General features: G+C 37.0%; 1 protein-coding gene across 24 annotated transcripts in view; it reads right to left on the bottom strand.

Annotated features, from left to right (window-relative positions):
- The window catches only part of BAZ2B (bromodomain adjacent to zinc finger domain 2B), a 434969-nt gene that overhangs the window by 17672 nt on the left and 398564 nt on the right, over window positions 1-18733 (bottom strand). For all 24 annotated transcript variants that reach the window (XM_078451217.2, XM_078451213.2, XM_078451224.2 and 21 more), the window contains 4 exons: window positions 2928-3583; window positions 2377-2650; window positions 2045-2200; window positions 1508-1668 (listed from right to left, as the gene is read on the bottom strand). In XM_078451217.2, coding sequence (XP_078307343.1) covers window positions 1508-1668; window positions 2045-2200; window positions 2377-2650; window positions 2928-3583 — 1247 coding nt within the window. The remainder of the gene's footprint in view (window positions 1-1507; window positions 1669-2044; window positions 2201-2376; window positions 2651-2927; window positions 3584-18733) is intronic.

Raw genomic sequence — 18733 nt, 5'->3', positions numbered from 1 at the left:
AGGAAAATAGGGCTATTAGAACCAGTCAAATTTATCTATTTATTTTGTTTTTGTTTTCGTGATTTTAGAGCCAATCAAATTTAAACCAGCAAGTAGTAACAACTGACCATGAGAGAAAACAGACTATAGAAAGCAGATATTGTCATTTAAAAAGCAAAGCACACTAGGATCATTTAATGTAGAGGTAAAACCTCTTCACATTTCCTGAGGGAATCATTATCTAATAATTGGTCTTCATACTGAAGATACTATGTCACCAATATAATTTAAATCAAACTCATTATTCTCAATTTAAGAAGGTAGTGTAATGCATAACATAAGTGACCCAACAAACATGTTTAAAAAATTATGCCACTAAAAGGAATAATTATAATTTCTCCAGAAAATTAATTTGTGTAAAAGAGTTCATTTGTTGAAGATGCCAGATAAATGAGTCAGTTTTATATTGTATTACAGTACCAGGAAGAAGATTCATATAGTTGGCTAGGACAATGGTTACAGTAAATGATAAATTTTTGCTTCCCAAAGTAGTTATGGTAGTTATGTCTGTGGCAAGAAAAGGATATTTTATTGGCTCTGGAAAATGATATTTTTTGGAGATCCCTGAAAGTTTCTGAATGCCAGCATTAAAGTAATTTTGAAGAAATATTTTAATTATCGGATAGTATTATGGCATAAGCTTCTCATTACGGATAAAACATGAAATATCAAATCGAATTACATGGAAACTACATTTTCCAAACCTTTTCAGGTGTATGTCTCACACTTATTCATCATCAATCCATTTATATCTTCAGAGACCTCACCTTATTATCAATTGAGAGGACCTTTATACTCTTTACAAAACCAAAAAAGTCTTGCACAGAGATAAAGCTTTTCTTTTGCCCTTCTACTGGAAACCAGTTCTGATCATTGTTTGTGACACGGTAATGCCCAGTAGATAAATACATATATTAAAAGCTTACATAATATGTAGGTTATGCGTGTCTGAGTACCATAATATAACATACATTCAGATACAGCTACATTCTCCAATTTTACATTATATAGAGTGAAAGTCTGACACAGAACATGGCTTGTATAGAGGTTCTTCCTGGTCCTATATGAAACACTACAGTAGGAGTTTAATAGAGCATTATATTATCACGGGTAAAACTGTGAAAGTCTGCTTGCAGTAAAGAACTGCATATCAGAAATGAGATTTTTGATTGTCATTAAGGATGCAGTGAGGTTTAATAACAAGAGCATATGATCTGGAGTTAGACTGACAGAGTGACTTGATTTGAACCCACATGTAGCCACTTACTCTAAGACTACTGGCAGGTTACTTACTCTGAGCCTGTTTTCTTACCTGTGCGATGGGAGAAATTAATTCAGGATTGTATGGAGACTTAAATGAGATAAAATGAAAACATTCAACACAGGAACTGGCATATATCAGGCATATAATCAATGTTAGTTACCTTCCATTATCCTAAAAACAGATTTTATTCCAAGCCAATTTTACCTTTACTTGCAAACTTGCTGATGCAACTCTCCTTTCTAGATCTTCTACCTGTTGAAGAATACTCAAATCCATTTCCATTGCTTGTTCTTCTACTGACCAGTTCTCCACAATATCTCGAGTTACCTGGTTTTCTTCATTTTCATTTAATTCAATAATAGCAACTACATTTGAAAAGAAATTAATTTTAAAATCTACTTTACTCCTCAGTGATTTCTCTCGGAAAGTAAACAAAATTCTATGGGAACTCATGCATGTAATCAAACACACACAAATGCACCTGTGCATATGCAGGCAGCTTATTTTTAAAAGCAGGAATATTCTTTTTTAAGAAACAACACAATATGTCTGCAGGTTGTAAAAAATTATAAGTAATACCACTTCAAGAAATGTAAATAGTTACTGTTTGTTGAGTAAAATAGGAAAAAAAAGATGCCTTTTAGTAATAAATTAAGACATACTAAAATATATCCTAAGGTAAAAGAATTAGTAAAATCTTCATAAGTAAGCAAAGAGCAGAAATTTCTTTTAGATACATACCATCCTTATTCTTGATGCAGGCTTGGGTAATATAATCCAAGTGTTTCTGAATTTGTTTCTGTAATGCCTTTTCTCTTATTCCTCTGAGATGCAGCACTTTGAGCAAAGCTTTTAGGTCCTCTGGGTCAATAATTCTCCACCAACCAAACTGCATTTCTAAGTCAAGATGAATATGTAGAACTTTTACAAATATCTTGAATACAAATTAATGGCACAATGCAAATCAAAAGATTTATAACCACATATATAACCATCAAAGATTCAGTTATAATACAGGATTCTATTAACAGTGAAATAATGTAAGTGACTAAACACCATCTCAATGTACCCACCTTCTGGAATAGGTTTTGGACTAGGAAAATCTACTGGTTTTGCTACTTCAACAGCTGCAGGTTGAGTTGAAGAGACTTTTTCATTCTGTGGGACTGGAGATTCACTTTTACTTGAAGCAACATTGGGAGTCAAGAACGAATTACCATTTCCTTCAGATAATCCCAACCCCGATCCCAGACTAGGTAAAGGTGACGTAAATGGAATATTGGAGGTAAGCACGCCAGTGGGCCATCCACAAAACTGGAGTCCCATCATAGATACTCCACTTTTCATCTACAAAAAACAAAACATTTCATAAGTAGAATAATCTAAAAAGTTAGGAAAAATGTTTAGCATCTTAAATTATTTTTTAAATTCTGAAAACAAAGTTATTAAATACGCCTCTGCATTAGACTAGAAGTGCACAGGTTTGTAATGAAGCTTGGTAATAGCAATTCTGACTCTTCCCAGTTTTCAAACGGTGGCAGTGATCATACAAATATTCAATGGATTCCCCATCTTCATGGGGTCAAAGATTAAAGAAAGCAACATAAAAATGACCAGTACAAACCTGAAGAGGTGATACAGCAAATGGATTTAGGCCAACAGGATTCTGAGCAGAAGATGACCCCAAGAGGGGAGCCGGAGCAGGGGAGGGGGACTGGGATGGTGGCTGAGACTGAGGAGTCACCACAGAAGCAGCTGATGCATCAGTATGGGTGAGTGAACTGTCATCACAAGGGGTTCTTGGCAAAAGGCTGAACCACTGTCTGTTCTTTTCAGTCAGTGTTTTTAACAGCTGGTCATTGGGTAGAGGGCTGTAGAACTTCCCTGGACCACTTGAACCAGGACTGAATGGATTATTAGAGTCTGTCTTCTCCATGTTGCTTTGTGTTGCTGTTGATTGAATGCTGGCCAATGAATGTTTTCCACTGTTTTGATAAGACAATGTACACCCGTTTGCACTACTATTTGGTTTGGGGGTTATTATGTCTGACTCAGGAGACATTTTAGCTACTTCTAAAAGCTTGCTTAATTTTGAAAAAGAGCCAGGTTTCTGAAGAAACAAGTTTGTGTTATCTTTTTCTTTAGGATCTTCCTTTTGCTCACAAAGATCTGGATTTGAGCAATTTAAAGTATCTTCAGAAGTCTCAAATATTTCTTCTTTGATCTGGATACTTTCTGCCTTTTTTAGTTTTTCTCTTTCTTTTGCAATTTCTTCTAGTCCTATAAAATTGAAAAGTATGAAGGTCAGTTATTCTATCAAACCAGTATTTTAATTGAATTTTATTACTATTTATCAAGTTATATGCATAAATATCTAAACAAACTTCTAGATTACTAATATTCTCCATTTTTTCCCTTTTTTTATAGGCTAGATTTGTTTGCTCATTGGAAAATTAATGTAATTTTGTAACTAATCATTACAAAAAATTAAAATATTAACATATTAAAAGCCCTAATACATGACAAAAATTACTATTAACATTTTTTTGTAAATCCTTCTAGGAGTTCTATATGCAAACACATATACACCTAAGCCTATAAGTGAAAAGAAAAAAAGGAAATCCTATTATAATATTCTAACCTACATGTTTTACTGAATAATACTCCGTAAACATCCTGATATATCAATAAATATATAACTGCACCATAAATTTTAATGGCTATCTTCAATGGAATGCAATTAATTTAAATAATCAATCTTCTACTGATAGCTATTATTAGGGTCTAATTATTCTATTATAAACAATGCTGTAAATGGTGAATGATCTAGTATCTGTATCATTGTACTTTAAAATTTTTTTTTCTGATTTACTTCCTTAGCATAAATTTCTAGAAAAAACCTTATTGAATGTTGAGATAGGTACTTTTCAGAATTTTTGAAGTATAATTGTCTTACTCCCCTCTAGAAAGTCTAAATTGATACACATTAACACCAGAAGTACACAAAAGCATGTATTTCCCTTAGTCCTCAAATAAACTGAATACTATTCATATTTTTTGTCTTTTCCAATATCTGGGGGGTGAAAGTCCAAATTGTACTTTTTTTCTGATCACTACGTAAGATTATCTTTTCATAGGTTTATTGGTATTTCTCCTTTGTGGACTTCTGGTTCATATGTCTGACCAATGTTTTAAAAAAATAATTCATAAACACTCTTTTAAAAATATAAATACAGGGGCACCTGGGTGGCTTAGTTGGTTAAGTGTCCGACTTTGGCTCTGGTCATATCTTGCAGTTCATGAGTTTGAGCCCCACATCAGGCTCTGCGCTGACAGCTCAGATCCTGGAGCCTGCTTCAGATACTGCGTCTCCCTCTCTCTCTGCCTCTCCCCAGTCACCATCTCCCACTCACACTCTGTCTCTCTCTCTCTCTCAAAAATAATTTAAAAAAACATTAAAAATATAAATATACTAGTTTATTTGATTTGAGAAGTAATATGTGCTCAAGGTAAAATATTTAGTAATGAGAGGTATAAGGTAAAACCGTTTCTGTCCTACTCCCTCAATCCCTATTTCTACTCTTCATAGGTAACCATGGTTAACCAATTATGCCTGTAGATCCTTCTGGAGATCTTACATGTATACATGTGACCATCATTTTACACTATTACCTAAATGAGATACTACTCTTCACTTTTCTGCAACTTAGAATAAAACCCAAACTCCTACACAAGGTCTACAACAGTGTATGATCTAGTTCCTGAAAAACTCCACAACCTCTGACCACTATTGTCCTTGTTCTTCCTTTCTCCCTTTTTTTGCTTCTCAAACATGCTAAGTTCTGACCTGTCTTGAGGCCTTTACACTTGCTATTTCCTCTGAGTAGAATACTGTTGTAACTTTATCCTCATATTTCAAACTAAGTGTCATTTTCTCAGTGAAGTTTTCTCTGATCATCTAATTTTTTAAAAATGTTTATTTATTGAGAGAGAGAGAGAGAGAGAGACAGAGCGGGAGCGGGGGAGGGGCAGAGAGAGAGGGGGAGACACAGAATCCGAAGCAGGCTCCAGGCTCTGAGCTGTCAGCACAGAGCCTGATGCAGGGCTCGAACCCATGAACCGTGAGATCATGATCTGAGACGAAGTCCGGCGCTTAACCAACTGAGCCACACTCTGATCACCTTATCTAAAGCAGGGGCCCCATCCCATTCACCTTAGAATATCATTCTGTATATTTACTTTGCAGAATTTACCATTAGACACAATAATCTGTTTATTTTCTATTCTACACCCCCTCACCCACAAACTAGAATTTAAATCAACAAATTTGCTTAAAGGTAGAGCAATGTCTATCTTGCTTATTATTGGATCCCAAATGCCTAACATGATGGCTGCTATCAAATGGAAACTCAATAAACATTTTTTGAATGATGAAATAATGAATTTAATGTTTTCACTATATATATACCTTCAACAGCTTTCAATGGCAGAACACATAATTATACTTGATCAGCTGCATAATATTCTATTATCTAGGTATATCATGACTTATTTAACTAATTCTATTAATGTCTGAAATAGCTCTTCTATGCTTCTCTTGAAATTCATTTCTACCCCAAATTAAAAGTCTATAACTCAGACTTAGGCTTCTGGCCAATCAGGAGTCACAGGGACTAGATTTACCTCCTTGCATGAAACAACCAAAAAACAGACAAAATATATGAAACAACAGTTTGTAAGAAACTGGACATCAGGTGACAATGAGAGAAACCAAGTGCAGAAGCCCTATGATTGCCCTAGTTTACTGCCTTGGGATAGTTTCCAGGCTACATCACAGAGAGAGAAATCCAGACACAGCTGGAAGACTCCTGAGATGAGGAGATGGTACTGAGAGTCCAGGGGAGACCCAAATGGCTAGAGTGCTCAGGAAGGAGAACTGGAGAGGAGAGAGCTGCCTGGAGAGAGAACTCCACAGATGAGTGGACAGACCCCTTGAGTGTTCAGCTAAATAATGATAAGTGCCTATGTGTCAGGAATGCACCTGAGACCAAGGAAAGAACCACCTGAAAAGGATTAGAGGTGAAAGTGCTAGATACTCACACATGCTGGGAATGGACCCATTCCTACCAGCCAGGCTTGGAAACCTCAAAACTCACAGGCATCAGGTAGAATACTCAAGGATCTTGCTTCAGTAGTTAGGGTATAATTAGCCCTAGAATAAACACTGTTCTAGTCCTGCCTAACAAATTTTAAAACCAAGACCTGAAAGGATCAAACTTTTCCCAAGTCCCTTAACAATATTTCAGTTAAACAAAGCTCAAAAATGTTTGTGGGAATTAAAAAATATCCAGTACCAAATGAGATAAAATTCACAATGTCAGGCATCCAATCAAAATTAGAAGGCATGCAAAGAAACAGGAAAACACGATGCATAATTAGAAAAAAAATCAATCATAAAAACTGACCCCAAACTAACAAGATAATAGAATTAGCAGACAAAGACATTAAATTTGAAAAAATAATGGCTGATGCTCTGGAAAACAGTGTGGAGGTTACTCAAAAAATTAAAAACAGAACTACCCTATGACCCAGCAATAGCACTACTAGGTTTATCCAAAGGATACAGGAGCGCTGATTCATAGGGGCCCATGTACCCCAATGTTTATAGCAGCGCTTTCAACAATAGCCAAATTATGGTAAGAGCTTAAATGTCCATCAACTGATGAATGGGTAAAGAAGAAGTGGTTTATATATACAATGGAATACTACTTGGCAATGAGAAAGAATGAAATCATGCCATTTGCAGCAACGTGGATGGAACTGGAAGGTATTATGCTGAGTGAAATAAGTCAGTCAGAGAAAGACAGGTATCATATGTTTACACTCATACGTGGATCTTGAGAAACTTAACAGAAGACCATGGGGGAAGGGAAGGGGAAAAAAAATAGTTACAAACAGAAAGGGAGGGAGGCAAACCATAAGAGACTCTTAAATACAGAGAACTGAGGGTTGATGGCAGGGGTGGGGGGAGGGGAAAATGGGTGATGGGTATTGAGGAGGGCACCTGTTGGGATGAGCATTGGGTGTTGTATGTAAGTGATGAATCACGAGAATCTACCCCAAAAACCAAGAGCACATTTTACACACTGTATGTTAGCCAATTTGACAATAAATTATATTAAAAAAAAGAAACAATAATGGCTGAAAAAATTCCAAATTTGGTGAAAACTATAAAACACAGACCCACGAAACTCAGCAAACTCCCAGGAAAAGAAACATGAAGACAACTACACCAAGACATACAATCAAATTGTTTAACACCAACGGATACAGAAAATCTAAAAGGCAGGTGACAAAATATCTTATGCCTCATATAATCTCTATGCACTTGTACACATTTACTCTAAGAAAACCCTACTTTATCACCCTAATTAGGCACATGTGGAAAGTGTCACTGTGCTTTATTCAAGTTATTGTTTAGTAAGTACTACTACTTGTTCTTGACCTATTCTGAGAACTAGTATCTTAAACGACTGCTGTCATACGTCCCAAAACAAACAGATTAGCTAAACCAAAAAACCAACCAACCAACCAACCAATTTTTACTGGCTTGAGACTAGTAGATGATGTCCCATTTATATCTAATAAAGTAGATGGAGCTGATGATACATTTTAATAGCCCATTCATCATTGTCTTCAACTTTTGTATTCAAATTACTTAATTATGAACAGTTAAACCTCTTATTAAAATGTAAAATTATCTTAATGTAAATTATTTAATTTACACAGGATGTTTAGCATAAAGAGATTTTTAAATTTTAAATAATTTTCTATCTCCTATCTCATACAACCCCCCTGGTTCTTTCCAGTTCTTACTTTTCTGACGTGTCAATAAGTATTAATAAATATCTTCAAAACAGACTGAAGGCAAGAGATGAAACAGGGAATGCTGTTCACTTGATTCATTTCCCTGGTAGTAAACGCCAGTGCATCATAACCAAGAAAATACCATTTCGCATTAAAACAAATCCTAAACAAATAACATGCTTTCTACTGGAAAGAGACGATGTCTTCTTGAATTTTCTCAGAATCACACTGAACCTTCTCAGTTCACCTAACAGTTGTCATTGGACACTAGGTGTCCACCACTCTGAGTTCAAGTGAAAAAATTTTCCTTTGCTCTCTTTACTTAGGCCGAAGAAAACTATAATTTTCAAATAAATTTTACTACACTGTAAGTAAAACACAGATAGAGAACATAAGAAAAGTAAAGACACTGGCATTTAGAATACAGGTCCCTGTGCAGTGGCTTCCTCCCAGGGCTCAAAGGCACTTTTCCCCAGAAGTACTCTCACTGATTTTTAGTTGTCTTCATGTTGAGAGAGCTCCCATTACCCAGCATCCAGGAGATTGCTTGCTATTATTACTGTGGAGAAGACTAAAGGAAGCAGATTCTCATCATTTGTCTCTCTAGGATTGTTCCTTCCCAGTCTGATTCAGGAATTAAAAAAAAAGATGATTGATACCATAATACCCTTTCCCTTCATATGAGAGTCCCCCACATATCCATAACAGGAATTATGTTTTATTTACACTTCTAGATCAAATGCTGTAATCATATCCTAATACAAAATAGAAGCGTAACATTCACATCATAGTATATACATATAATTAACAACAAACTTGTTTCATTTTTGTTACAATACCAAATAAATTATCTATAATCTAACATACCCCTACACACACACACACACACACACACACACACACACACACACACACATATCTTTGGTTTTAGCTGGGTGGCCATGGGGACTTTTTTCCTTCCCACTTTGCTGAGGGACAGCAGGACACTACAGCCTTTTAGCAGCTAATATCAACACTGTTCTCAGGGTCCTACATGTGTAGACTTTGCTTTTTGGTGTGCATACCCCCAAGCACTGTTCCTAGACCCGAAGTTCCCTTGATACATTTACTGTTAGAGAAACAAAGTGCTTTCTACCCTTTCTCACACTAACCCATAAATACAGAGCAAGCCATAGGATATAGTATTTTATCTCTTGGAGTGATTTTGTTACAAATCCAAGTCCTATGGAACCACTATGGGAGCTGGGAGATCTTTTGTACTGTTCCTTCTCTGCTTGTAAGTTGCCTTTACTAATAAACTTTGCTGCTATTAGCACTATGTGTGTCATTAGTGGTTTTGTAACTGTGCATCTTGTACAACAGTTGGTGTCCAACAAAGTTTAATGTCATGGATATTTGGAAGGGAAGCATGCAGGGGTGGAAGAATTTCTCCTTGGGGTCAGTGTAATTCACTTAGTGGACTTAGGAAGGTCTCAGTAGCTATGCCCAAAGATGAAAGAAGCACTACAGTGTATACTAAAGAGGGGGACTAGTGGTGATAAGGTGGTTTGAAATTCAGTTCTGTCCTTCCTTCCTTCCTTACCAGCTTAGAGATTTTCATGAGCCCTAAGTGGGAGAGTGAACTAGAAAGAGTGATAGGAGCCCCTTTAGAAGAGAGAGTGGGGCAAACTCCCACTATTATGTTAACTCCCCTGTTATGATGTGAACTATCCCCTATGATATGAAGCCAGTTATTGCGAGGCATGCTCCATAGGAACCTGAATGGGAATCCCAGCAGAAGGAAATCCATCAATAAACAAAGTAAGAGCTGGGTTCTCAAACTACCATAAACACTTGGAAGGATCCTTAGAGGCTTGGCTTGCTTGTTTGCATGATGAAGAGACAATAGTGGTATTAAAACAAGTGGAGTAGGGGGAATGCCCTTGCTACACAATAAGCAGTCTGGGTTAACTCGTAGTGCTGGGACAGGCATTGTCACCATTTTCAAACTGGATGCTTGGTAGCTTTGGTAAAATAGATCCCTGTTGGGGTGATTTTCCCGAGACTCTTTATGTGAACTGGACTTGATCCACAGCAGATGTAGACACTAGCTACGTTACCATAATTCTAAGAAAACCCAGGGCTTGCGAGGGGATGGGCCTGACAACATGCCCTTGGTATAAAGAATGTTAAATGACTGAATCAGAACAGGTCCATGTATGTGGATAACGGCTTTGATTTTACTCCTTCACCTGGGAGGCAATGTTAGAAATGAAATAGTTCTTTTGGGTCATACAAGCCTCATTTCAGGGAAGGAAATGGAAAGTGAGAGCCTAAAATGTGGCACAGGTTTCTATACAAAATAAAAAGAAAAAAGGTACAAAGGAAGAAGATAGGCTAGACTTCTGGTATTGCTCATAGAGAGAAGCAATGATAAGACAGAGGTGATGTGTTGTATAATTTTAGAGTATGGAAGTGTTATCCACTTCAAAAATCTGAGAAGGTGGAAAAGAGACCCATGGGATGAGACACAGAAGATCCAATGGCCACTGGCTTGAGGAGTTGTTAGGAGAGGGGGAGTTGCCAGAAGATTAGGTGAAGAGAGTCCCTGCAGAGGACTATCCCTCAGACATTATAGCAGTTGAGCCTCACCACATTCACCATCTGGTAAGATCTCATAGTCTCTAGACTCTTCAGGAAAGGATTTGGAGAATAGAACCAAGGGAAATACCCTGTTTCATCTCAACTCTTGAAATGGGATTATGGGTTGGAACATTCACAGTCATCAGCTCTACTTTATGAAATTGATTCAACTCCAGAAGCCAGGCTTTCTTTGTTCCCTGATCTGGGCTCTTTCAAACTTAAGAAGGACCAGGGCTGGGCTCTATCCCTGTGTCCCCCTCTAAAGGACTGCTAACCACACTTCTCAGTTCACTATGCTAGAAAGAAGAGCCTCAAATATTTATGGGCTTGCTAGAAATGAGGGCCCAAGTGTCTACTGTTCTAGAATGCAAAACAGCCTGGGCAAACAAGTTCCCATATTGCGGCTGCGAGTTGGTGTTACCTATGACTCAAAGCCCAGAATCGCAACCCATGTAAAGGCTTTTGAACCTTTTTGTGTGAACTCCAATTGTTCCTTTATCAGACTGCATAACTGGCATGAAAATACTGTGGTATTTAACTCCTGCACAAGTATGTCCACATATCAGTGGGACATATTTGTTGTGACTTCTACTGGCAGTTTTGGTAACTGTTGGCCAGGCATGTTGTCAATACCCAGATGCACTGACCAGGCCTGCCATGGCTGTACAAGAGTGCTACATACCTGGAGGAGAAAGATTGCATTTCTCATGCAAGAATAGATTCAGATAGGGGTACTGAACAACACCATTACACTATTTAACGACGCTGTTTGACACTAGCATTGTAAGTGTCTATGACTGAAGTCAAGACACTCTGATGACATTTGTTAAGTTTTGAATATCTCATTTCCTCTAGCTACTGAATGGTATATACACCTTTTCTGGATATAGAGATACTGTGTCTCTCCATGTGTGGACCATATAATACTATTAAGACTGAAGCATATTTATCACATAGTAAGATTTCCAGAAATAATACAAACAATTGGAATGCCTTTCACAGTTGTTGCCAAAGCTTGCCAACATAGTGTTGAGTGGCTGGCTTGTCCGTGTTCCCTCTTCTCTACAGGCAGTACAGAATGCTGGAATGATATTCTAAAAGATGGGTGCACCAACACCCCTCCATGGTGACCTCCGTACATTGTCCAGTCTGGCTGTCCTCTTCCGTTTATACTTTGAGCACTTCTCATACCTCATAAAGGTCCTTACACTGTGGTGAAGTTCCTTGGCATATTGGAGTTGAAGAGCAGAAATGGAGAATATACTTGGTATGCCAGGACCCTGAGTTTTTATACCTCAAAATTTCTCTCCTTTTTTGGCACCTTTCAACAGGTGGCTGGGAAGTTCCTGTTGTTCTTATTACAGATGAATGGATGGACATAAATGTCAATATTCTCCTACTTTTCAGATGACATTTGCAAGTTACACCCAGAGGAATGGTAATTTTTATTCTCTCTTTGTTACAACAGTTTTAAATTTTTGTTGTACACTCACTCTACAGGCAGGAGATTTTGCTGTAGTCCTTTTACCCATATAATATATTCTGTCTGGAGGACATCTTTGGTGGGAAAATGGCACCTCCTGGTTTTGTGTGGAACTTACTGTTCCAGAAAAAAAGGACAGTCCATATAGATCACCACTGAAGATAATGATGGACTTGGCATGGGCATAAACATAACTGACCACAGAAGGTGAGAGGGTGAATATAGCATGAATAATTCTCCTGTTGCCTTTCTTACAGATATTAACAAACTATACTGAATAATCCTCTACAGCTATCCCACACAATGACACTTATTTCAAAGCTATCAGGATGTTGTATTTGTCATCCTCAACCTTCTTAATTATGGAGGATATTCTGTGCATTCCACTCCCAGACAGTGTCATAGGAATTACTCATTACTCCAGAGTCCTTATTTGTTCGGGCTATCCATAATTCTGTCCTTACTAATTATGCTGTGTAAAACTCCCTTTATCTTCTTAGAGGCAGAAGGACACTCATATCCTGACATCTCAGCTCCCAGTGATCCATCAGCGCCACCTGGTAGCACTTTTCCCCACTTCAGACCTACAGTTGAGTCTGGCTAACAGCACACTGGCAGTGTGCTAACCCCAGGGAAACATAAATGCCACATAGATACAAAATGTAGCATTGAACCAGACTGGCTGGCACTCTCTGCCATCCAGGGGAACTTGTTTTCTTATGTGAAAAGCAAGGCCTTCCTGCTTCCTATCTGGACATAACACTGTCTACATTCTTTGGGAATAACTATGAGACCTTTTATAATGGCACCAACTGGCTGGTTAGCTCATTTGGTTAGAGTGTGGTGTTATATGACTAAAAATCTAAAAGGCACTGGCAACTTTCCCAGCTGTGATCTCTAGGGTCAGCATCAAACCTACCTGCAAGATGGCAAGTATGTAGGGATACAAGCTTTCATTACTTTGCACAAGGGCTCCTTCCTTGAATAGGCACCCATGAAGCTGAGGGTATGACCCCAAATCATCTACACTGAGGGACACTACCACTGAGAAGGCTTGGGCTGTTATCACTGAACAAAAATAGCATTGATTCCTTGACCCGAGTAATATTATAAATGCATAGCTTTGGACCATTTGTTGAATATACTATAGGCAGATTCCTCAGGGTAATTGATGTTGTGCAATATTGTTTGTTTTGGAATTTCTCTGGCTTATCTGATTTCTCCTTCAGAAGGCACCATTTAAAATCCAACTGATAACTGTTCCACCTAGTGAAGGCATATACCTACTGAGTCACAAGGGTCAGAGGGTAGACTGAAGGGGAATAAACCCTCAGTTTTAGCTAAATGGCTACAGGGGCTCTCTTCCTTCTGTCTTCCCAGAGGCCCAACAGAAAGCCAGATTAGTCACTGAGCTGGTTGGCAGATGGACAGTAGGGCCTTTGGCTGATGTTGGCACTGTTCCCAAGGCCCTCAGTATGTGGAACCTGCCCTTTGTAGTCATACTCCTTATTGCTGTTCCCAGGTACAGAATTCCTATATATATAGGACCTATATAAATGTTTTATATATACATACATATATATATATATATATATATGTATGTATATATAAACACACACACACACACACACACACACACACATATACATACCTACATAATATGTTGTTCCTTAGAGAAACAAAGGGTTTTCTACCCCCTCTTGGACTAAGCTAAAAAAAATAGAGTGTGAAAGAAGGCATCTCTCTCTTTGGGTGTTCTTGTTGCCTGTCTAGGCTGCAACTGGACGACACTCTTGTAGAACCAACATGGGGGCTTAGAAGATCCTGTGTGCTTTGTTATGTGCTCTACTCTTGAGTTACCATACTGATAAACTTTGTTATTAGCACCATGTGTTTCACTCATGGTGTGGGTTATCTTGCACGAACACCCTGAATTTAATTAATAATTTTCTTTGGAGGTAATCCCAGACCTGATTTCTTTTTTGTTATAATGTTGAGGATAAAGATAATTTTAGGGATTTTTAAAAAAACTTGGACATTTATTTTTTAAAGCTTGTGCATTTGTACTTTTAAATAGATGAATGTTGTTAAATCTAACTTTATTAAGAATAGATGGTTAGATAACTTTTAAAAAGTGACAAATGAGAGGAATAGAATATTGCCTATTGTTAATATTGTATTAACTTTTGTTTTCAAGTGGGCTCCATGCCCAACATGGGGCTTGAACTCACAACCCTGAGATTAAAAGTCATGTACTCTACTGACTGAGCCAGCCAGGTGTCCCCTGTATTAACTTTTAATATCCAATATTTTATGGTCATTTCTACTAGTTGGTACTTATTCATCTTTATCAGCCTTGCCTCCCAGATATAGTACTTGTCTATATTACATATTAATATGCTTTTGTTCTTTGTCTTCATATATGGTATATCTTTCCAATTAGGTTGTGAGCTCTTTCTGGAGACAGGTTAATTGATTCTTTTGTATCTCCATAGTACTTAGTACAAGGCACTATACAAGTGCAGATTAAACACCTGATTAAAATCATAAAGGTTTTTTTCTACTTTAATTAGCTGTAAGATAAAGAGAAGGAATTTACATCTGTTATTTATTTTATAAGTTTCATAGCACTTAGAATAATATAGCAGATGCACATTTATCAGCGAATTAATAAAACCTTTATGAGAAAACCTTTAAGTGAAAATTTATTCCTCCTTTTCCGCTGTACTATGCAATGACCACAAATAATAGTATAAAGTATGATTAATATTTATATATCACTTTGTAGCTCTTTTAAATTCATTATTTGACATGATAATAACCAAAGAATTTATACAGAGCCTATTACAATTCTCTTGTAGAAAGAAAAATCAGGGTCCAGAGAGGTTAAATTGTGGGACCTGAACAGAAACTGAGGTCCAGTAACTATAAATTCAATAAATGTTATTTAATTTGAGAGGCCTCAAATTAAAAAGTTTCCTGTAAGCTATTCTTATAAACCTGATAAAGACATTTAATTACTTACTTTCTTAAAGTATTTTTAATGTGCCTGTGATATATAAAGTACAATGTTTCACACTATGTAGAATCAAAAGTTGTACATATAAGGGCTATAAAACTTAAATAATATAAATAAACTCAATGTATATCAATTGCCAAGATAATGATACAATTATTTGGTTTTCTAGGAGTTCACAGATAAGCTGGAGAAGAATTTATAAAAAGGCTAGAACTTGAGCTGGATCAAGAAAGGTGAAATTTAAAATGATTAAAGAAAAGGCAAATTAGCGTTATATTGAACAGAACTCAGCAAAACAAAGTATGCAAAGTAGGAAGAATGCACATGTGTTAAGCAGTGGTGAGTAGATTGGTCTATGTAAATTCATACTGGGGAACAGTATGAAGACATTTTGAAGTCAGATTTATAGAAGGCCATGAATGCTTGTATGCCAGGTTTTATAAAGACTTATTACATCATCTTACAGGCAGTAGGAAGTCCTTCGAGGTTTTGAAGCAGAGACATGATATGATGACAGAATGTAATGTAAGGAAGAGATTGTATAGAGAGAAGTTGGGGGCAGCTGTAATAATCCACATATATATTAAGAAAGAACTGATTTCAGCAGTGTTGCAGAGATTGACTTTAGACATTTTGAAGGGAAAGCGGACATCCTAGATAACTTCAACTTTACAAGCTCAGGTGACTGAGATTAATGTGGACCTTAGTCAAATCGAACAATATGTAATTGGTCTGGGGTAGGGCTCAGGTTTTGTGATTTTTTAAGGTTCTCATTTGATTCTTGTAGCTAAGGTCAAGTCAGTCATCGGGCACTTTATTGCTCTTAAGCTTTACCAAGGCTGTGCACCTCAGTGACTCACAATTTTATAATATTTTTTTCTGTAATTTTCTAATTTTAAGTTAAATCTCTAAAGACATATGCACTTTTATGTTTATTGCAGCATTTTTTAAAGTTTTTTTTTTAAAATTCCAGTTAGTTAACATACAGTGTAATATTAGTTTCACGTGTATAATTTAGTGATTCAACACTTACATACAACAGCTGGTACTCATCACAAGTGCACACCTAAATCCCCATCACCTAGTTAACCCAACCCCCCTAACCACCTCCCTCTGGTAACCATCAGTTTGTTCTCTATAGTTAAGAGTTTGTTTCTTAGTTCACTTCTCTTCCCCCCCCCCCCCATGGTCGTTTGTTTTGTTTCTTAAATTCCACATAAGAGTGAAATCATATGGTATTTGTCTTTCTCTGACTTATTTTGCTCAGCATAATACTCTCTAGCTCCATCCATATCATTGCAAATGGCAAGATTTCATTCTTTCTTATGACTAATATTCCATTGTGCGTGTGTGTGTGTGTGTATGTATAAAGAAGTGATATATATATCAGTTGATGGGCACCTGGACTCTTTCCATAAATTAGTTATTGTAGATAATGCTGCTATAAACATCAGGGTACATGTATCCCTTCGAATTAGTATTTTTGTATTCTTTGGGTAAATATCTAGTAGTGCAATTGTTGGATTGCACAGTGGTTTTATTTTTAACTTTCTGAGGAAACTCCATACTGTTTTTAACAGTGGCTGTACCAGTTTGCATTCCCAGCAACAGTGTAAGAGGGTTCCCCTTTGTCCACATCCTTGCCAATACTTGTTGTTTCTTGTTAATTTTAGCCATTCTGACAGGTGTGAGGTGATATAGCTCATTGTAGTTTTGATTTGCATTTCTCTAATGATGAGTGATGCTGAGCATCTTTTCATTATCTGCCATCTGTATGTCTTCTTTGGAAAAATGTCTATTTATGTCTTCTGCCTATTTTTAAATTGGATTATTTGTTTTTTGAGTGTTGAGCTTTATAAGTTCTTTATATATTTTGGATAATAATCCTTTATCAGATCTGTCAATTGCAAACATCTTCTCCATTCTGTAGGTTGCCTTTTAGTTTTGTTGATTGTTTCCTTCACCATGCAGCTTTTTATTTTGAAGAAGTCCCAATAGTTTACTTTTGCTTTTGTTTCCCTTGCCTCAGGAGACATATCTAGTAAGAAGTTGCCAAAGCTGATGTCAAAGCTGATGTCAAAGAGGTTACTGCCTGTGTTCTCCTTTAGGATTTTAATGGTTTCCAGTCTCACATTTAGGTCTTTAATCCATTTTGAATTTATTTTCATGTATGATCTAACAAAGTGGTCCGGTTTCATTCTTTTACATGAAGCATTATTTTTAATAGCCTAGATGTGGAAGCAATCCAAGTGTCCTTCAATAGATGAATGGACAAGAAGATGTGGATGGACAAGAAGATATGCTATGCATACACACGCATGTGCACATGCATGTGCGCACGCACACACACACACACACACACACACACACAGGAATATTACTCAGCCATAAAAAAGAATGTAATCTAGGGTGCCTGGTTGGCTCAGTCGAGTTAAGTGTCTGACTTTGGCTCAGGTCATGATCTCACGGTTCATGAGTTTGAGCCCCACATCAGGCTCTGTGCTGACAGCTCAAAGCCTGGAGCCTGCTTCAGATTCTGTGTGTGTGTGTCTCTCTCTCTCTCTCTGCTCCCCTGCTTGTGCTCTCTCTCTCTCTCAAAAAAAAACATTACAATTAAAATTTAAAAAGAATGAAAATTTGCCATTTGTAACAACATGGGTGGGCCTAGAAGGTACAATGCTAGGTGAAATAAGTCAGAGAAAGACAAATTCCATAGGGTTTCACTCATATGTGGAATTTAAGAATCAAAAAAAAAAAAAAAAAAAAAAAAAAAAAAGAACAAAGAAAAAAACAGACAAACAAACAAACCTAGACTCTTAAATAGAAAGAACAAACTGGTGGTTGCCAGAGTGGAGGTGGGTTGGGGGATGGATGAAATAAAGGGGATTAAGGGTACACTTATTTTAATGGGCACTGAGTAATTTATAGAATTGTTGAATCATTATATTGTACACCTGAAACTAAAAACACTATGTTAATTATACTTAAATAAAAAAATAGATTTCTATACTAAACCTTTTACTTACTTTCATACTTAACAAGATCCTCCTCTTGACTCTTCTGATTCAGTTTAAAATATCACAATTTTTCTTTTTTTAAAAAATTTTTAAATGTTTATTATTTATTTTTGAGAGAGAGAGTCAGAATGAGAGTGGGGAAGTGGCAGAGAGAGAGAGGGACACACAGAATCCAAAGCAGCTCCAGGCTCCAAGCTGTTGGCACAGAGCCCAACGCGGGGCCCAAGCCCAAGAACTGCGAGATCATGACCTGAACCGAAGTCGGACACTCAATGGACTGAGCCACCGAGGTACCCCAATATCACGATTTTTCTATTAAGGATTAATTCATCCAATTTTTCTCTGATTTCATTTTTCTTACATCACATTAAATCTTTCTTATAGCGATCCTACCTTCAAGATATCACACTCTGGGGGAACCC

This window comes from Panthera onca, chromosome C1, assembly GCF_046562875.1.
Source record: "Panthera onca isolate mPanOnc1 chromosome C1, mPanOnc1 haplotype 2, whole genome shotgun sequence".
Lineage (NCBI taxonomy): Eukaryota > Metazoa > Chordata > Mammalia > Carnivora > Felidae > Panthera > Panthera onca.
This window is presented reverse-complemented; position numbering and strand designations above follow the sequence as displayed.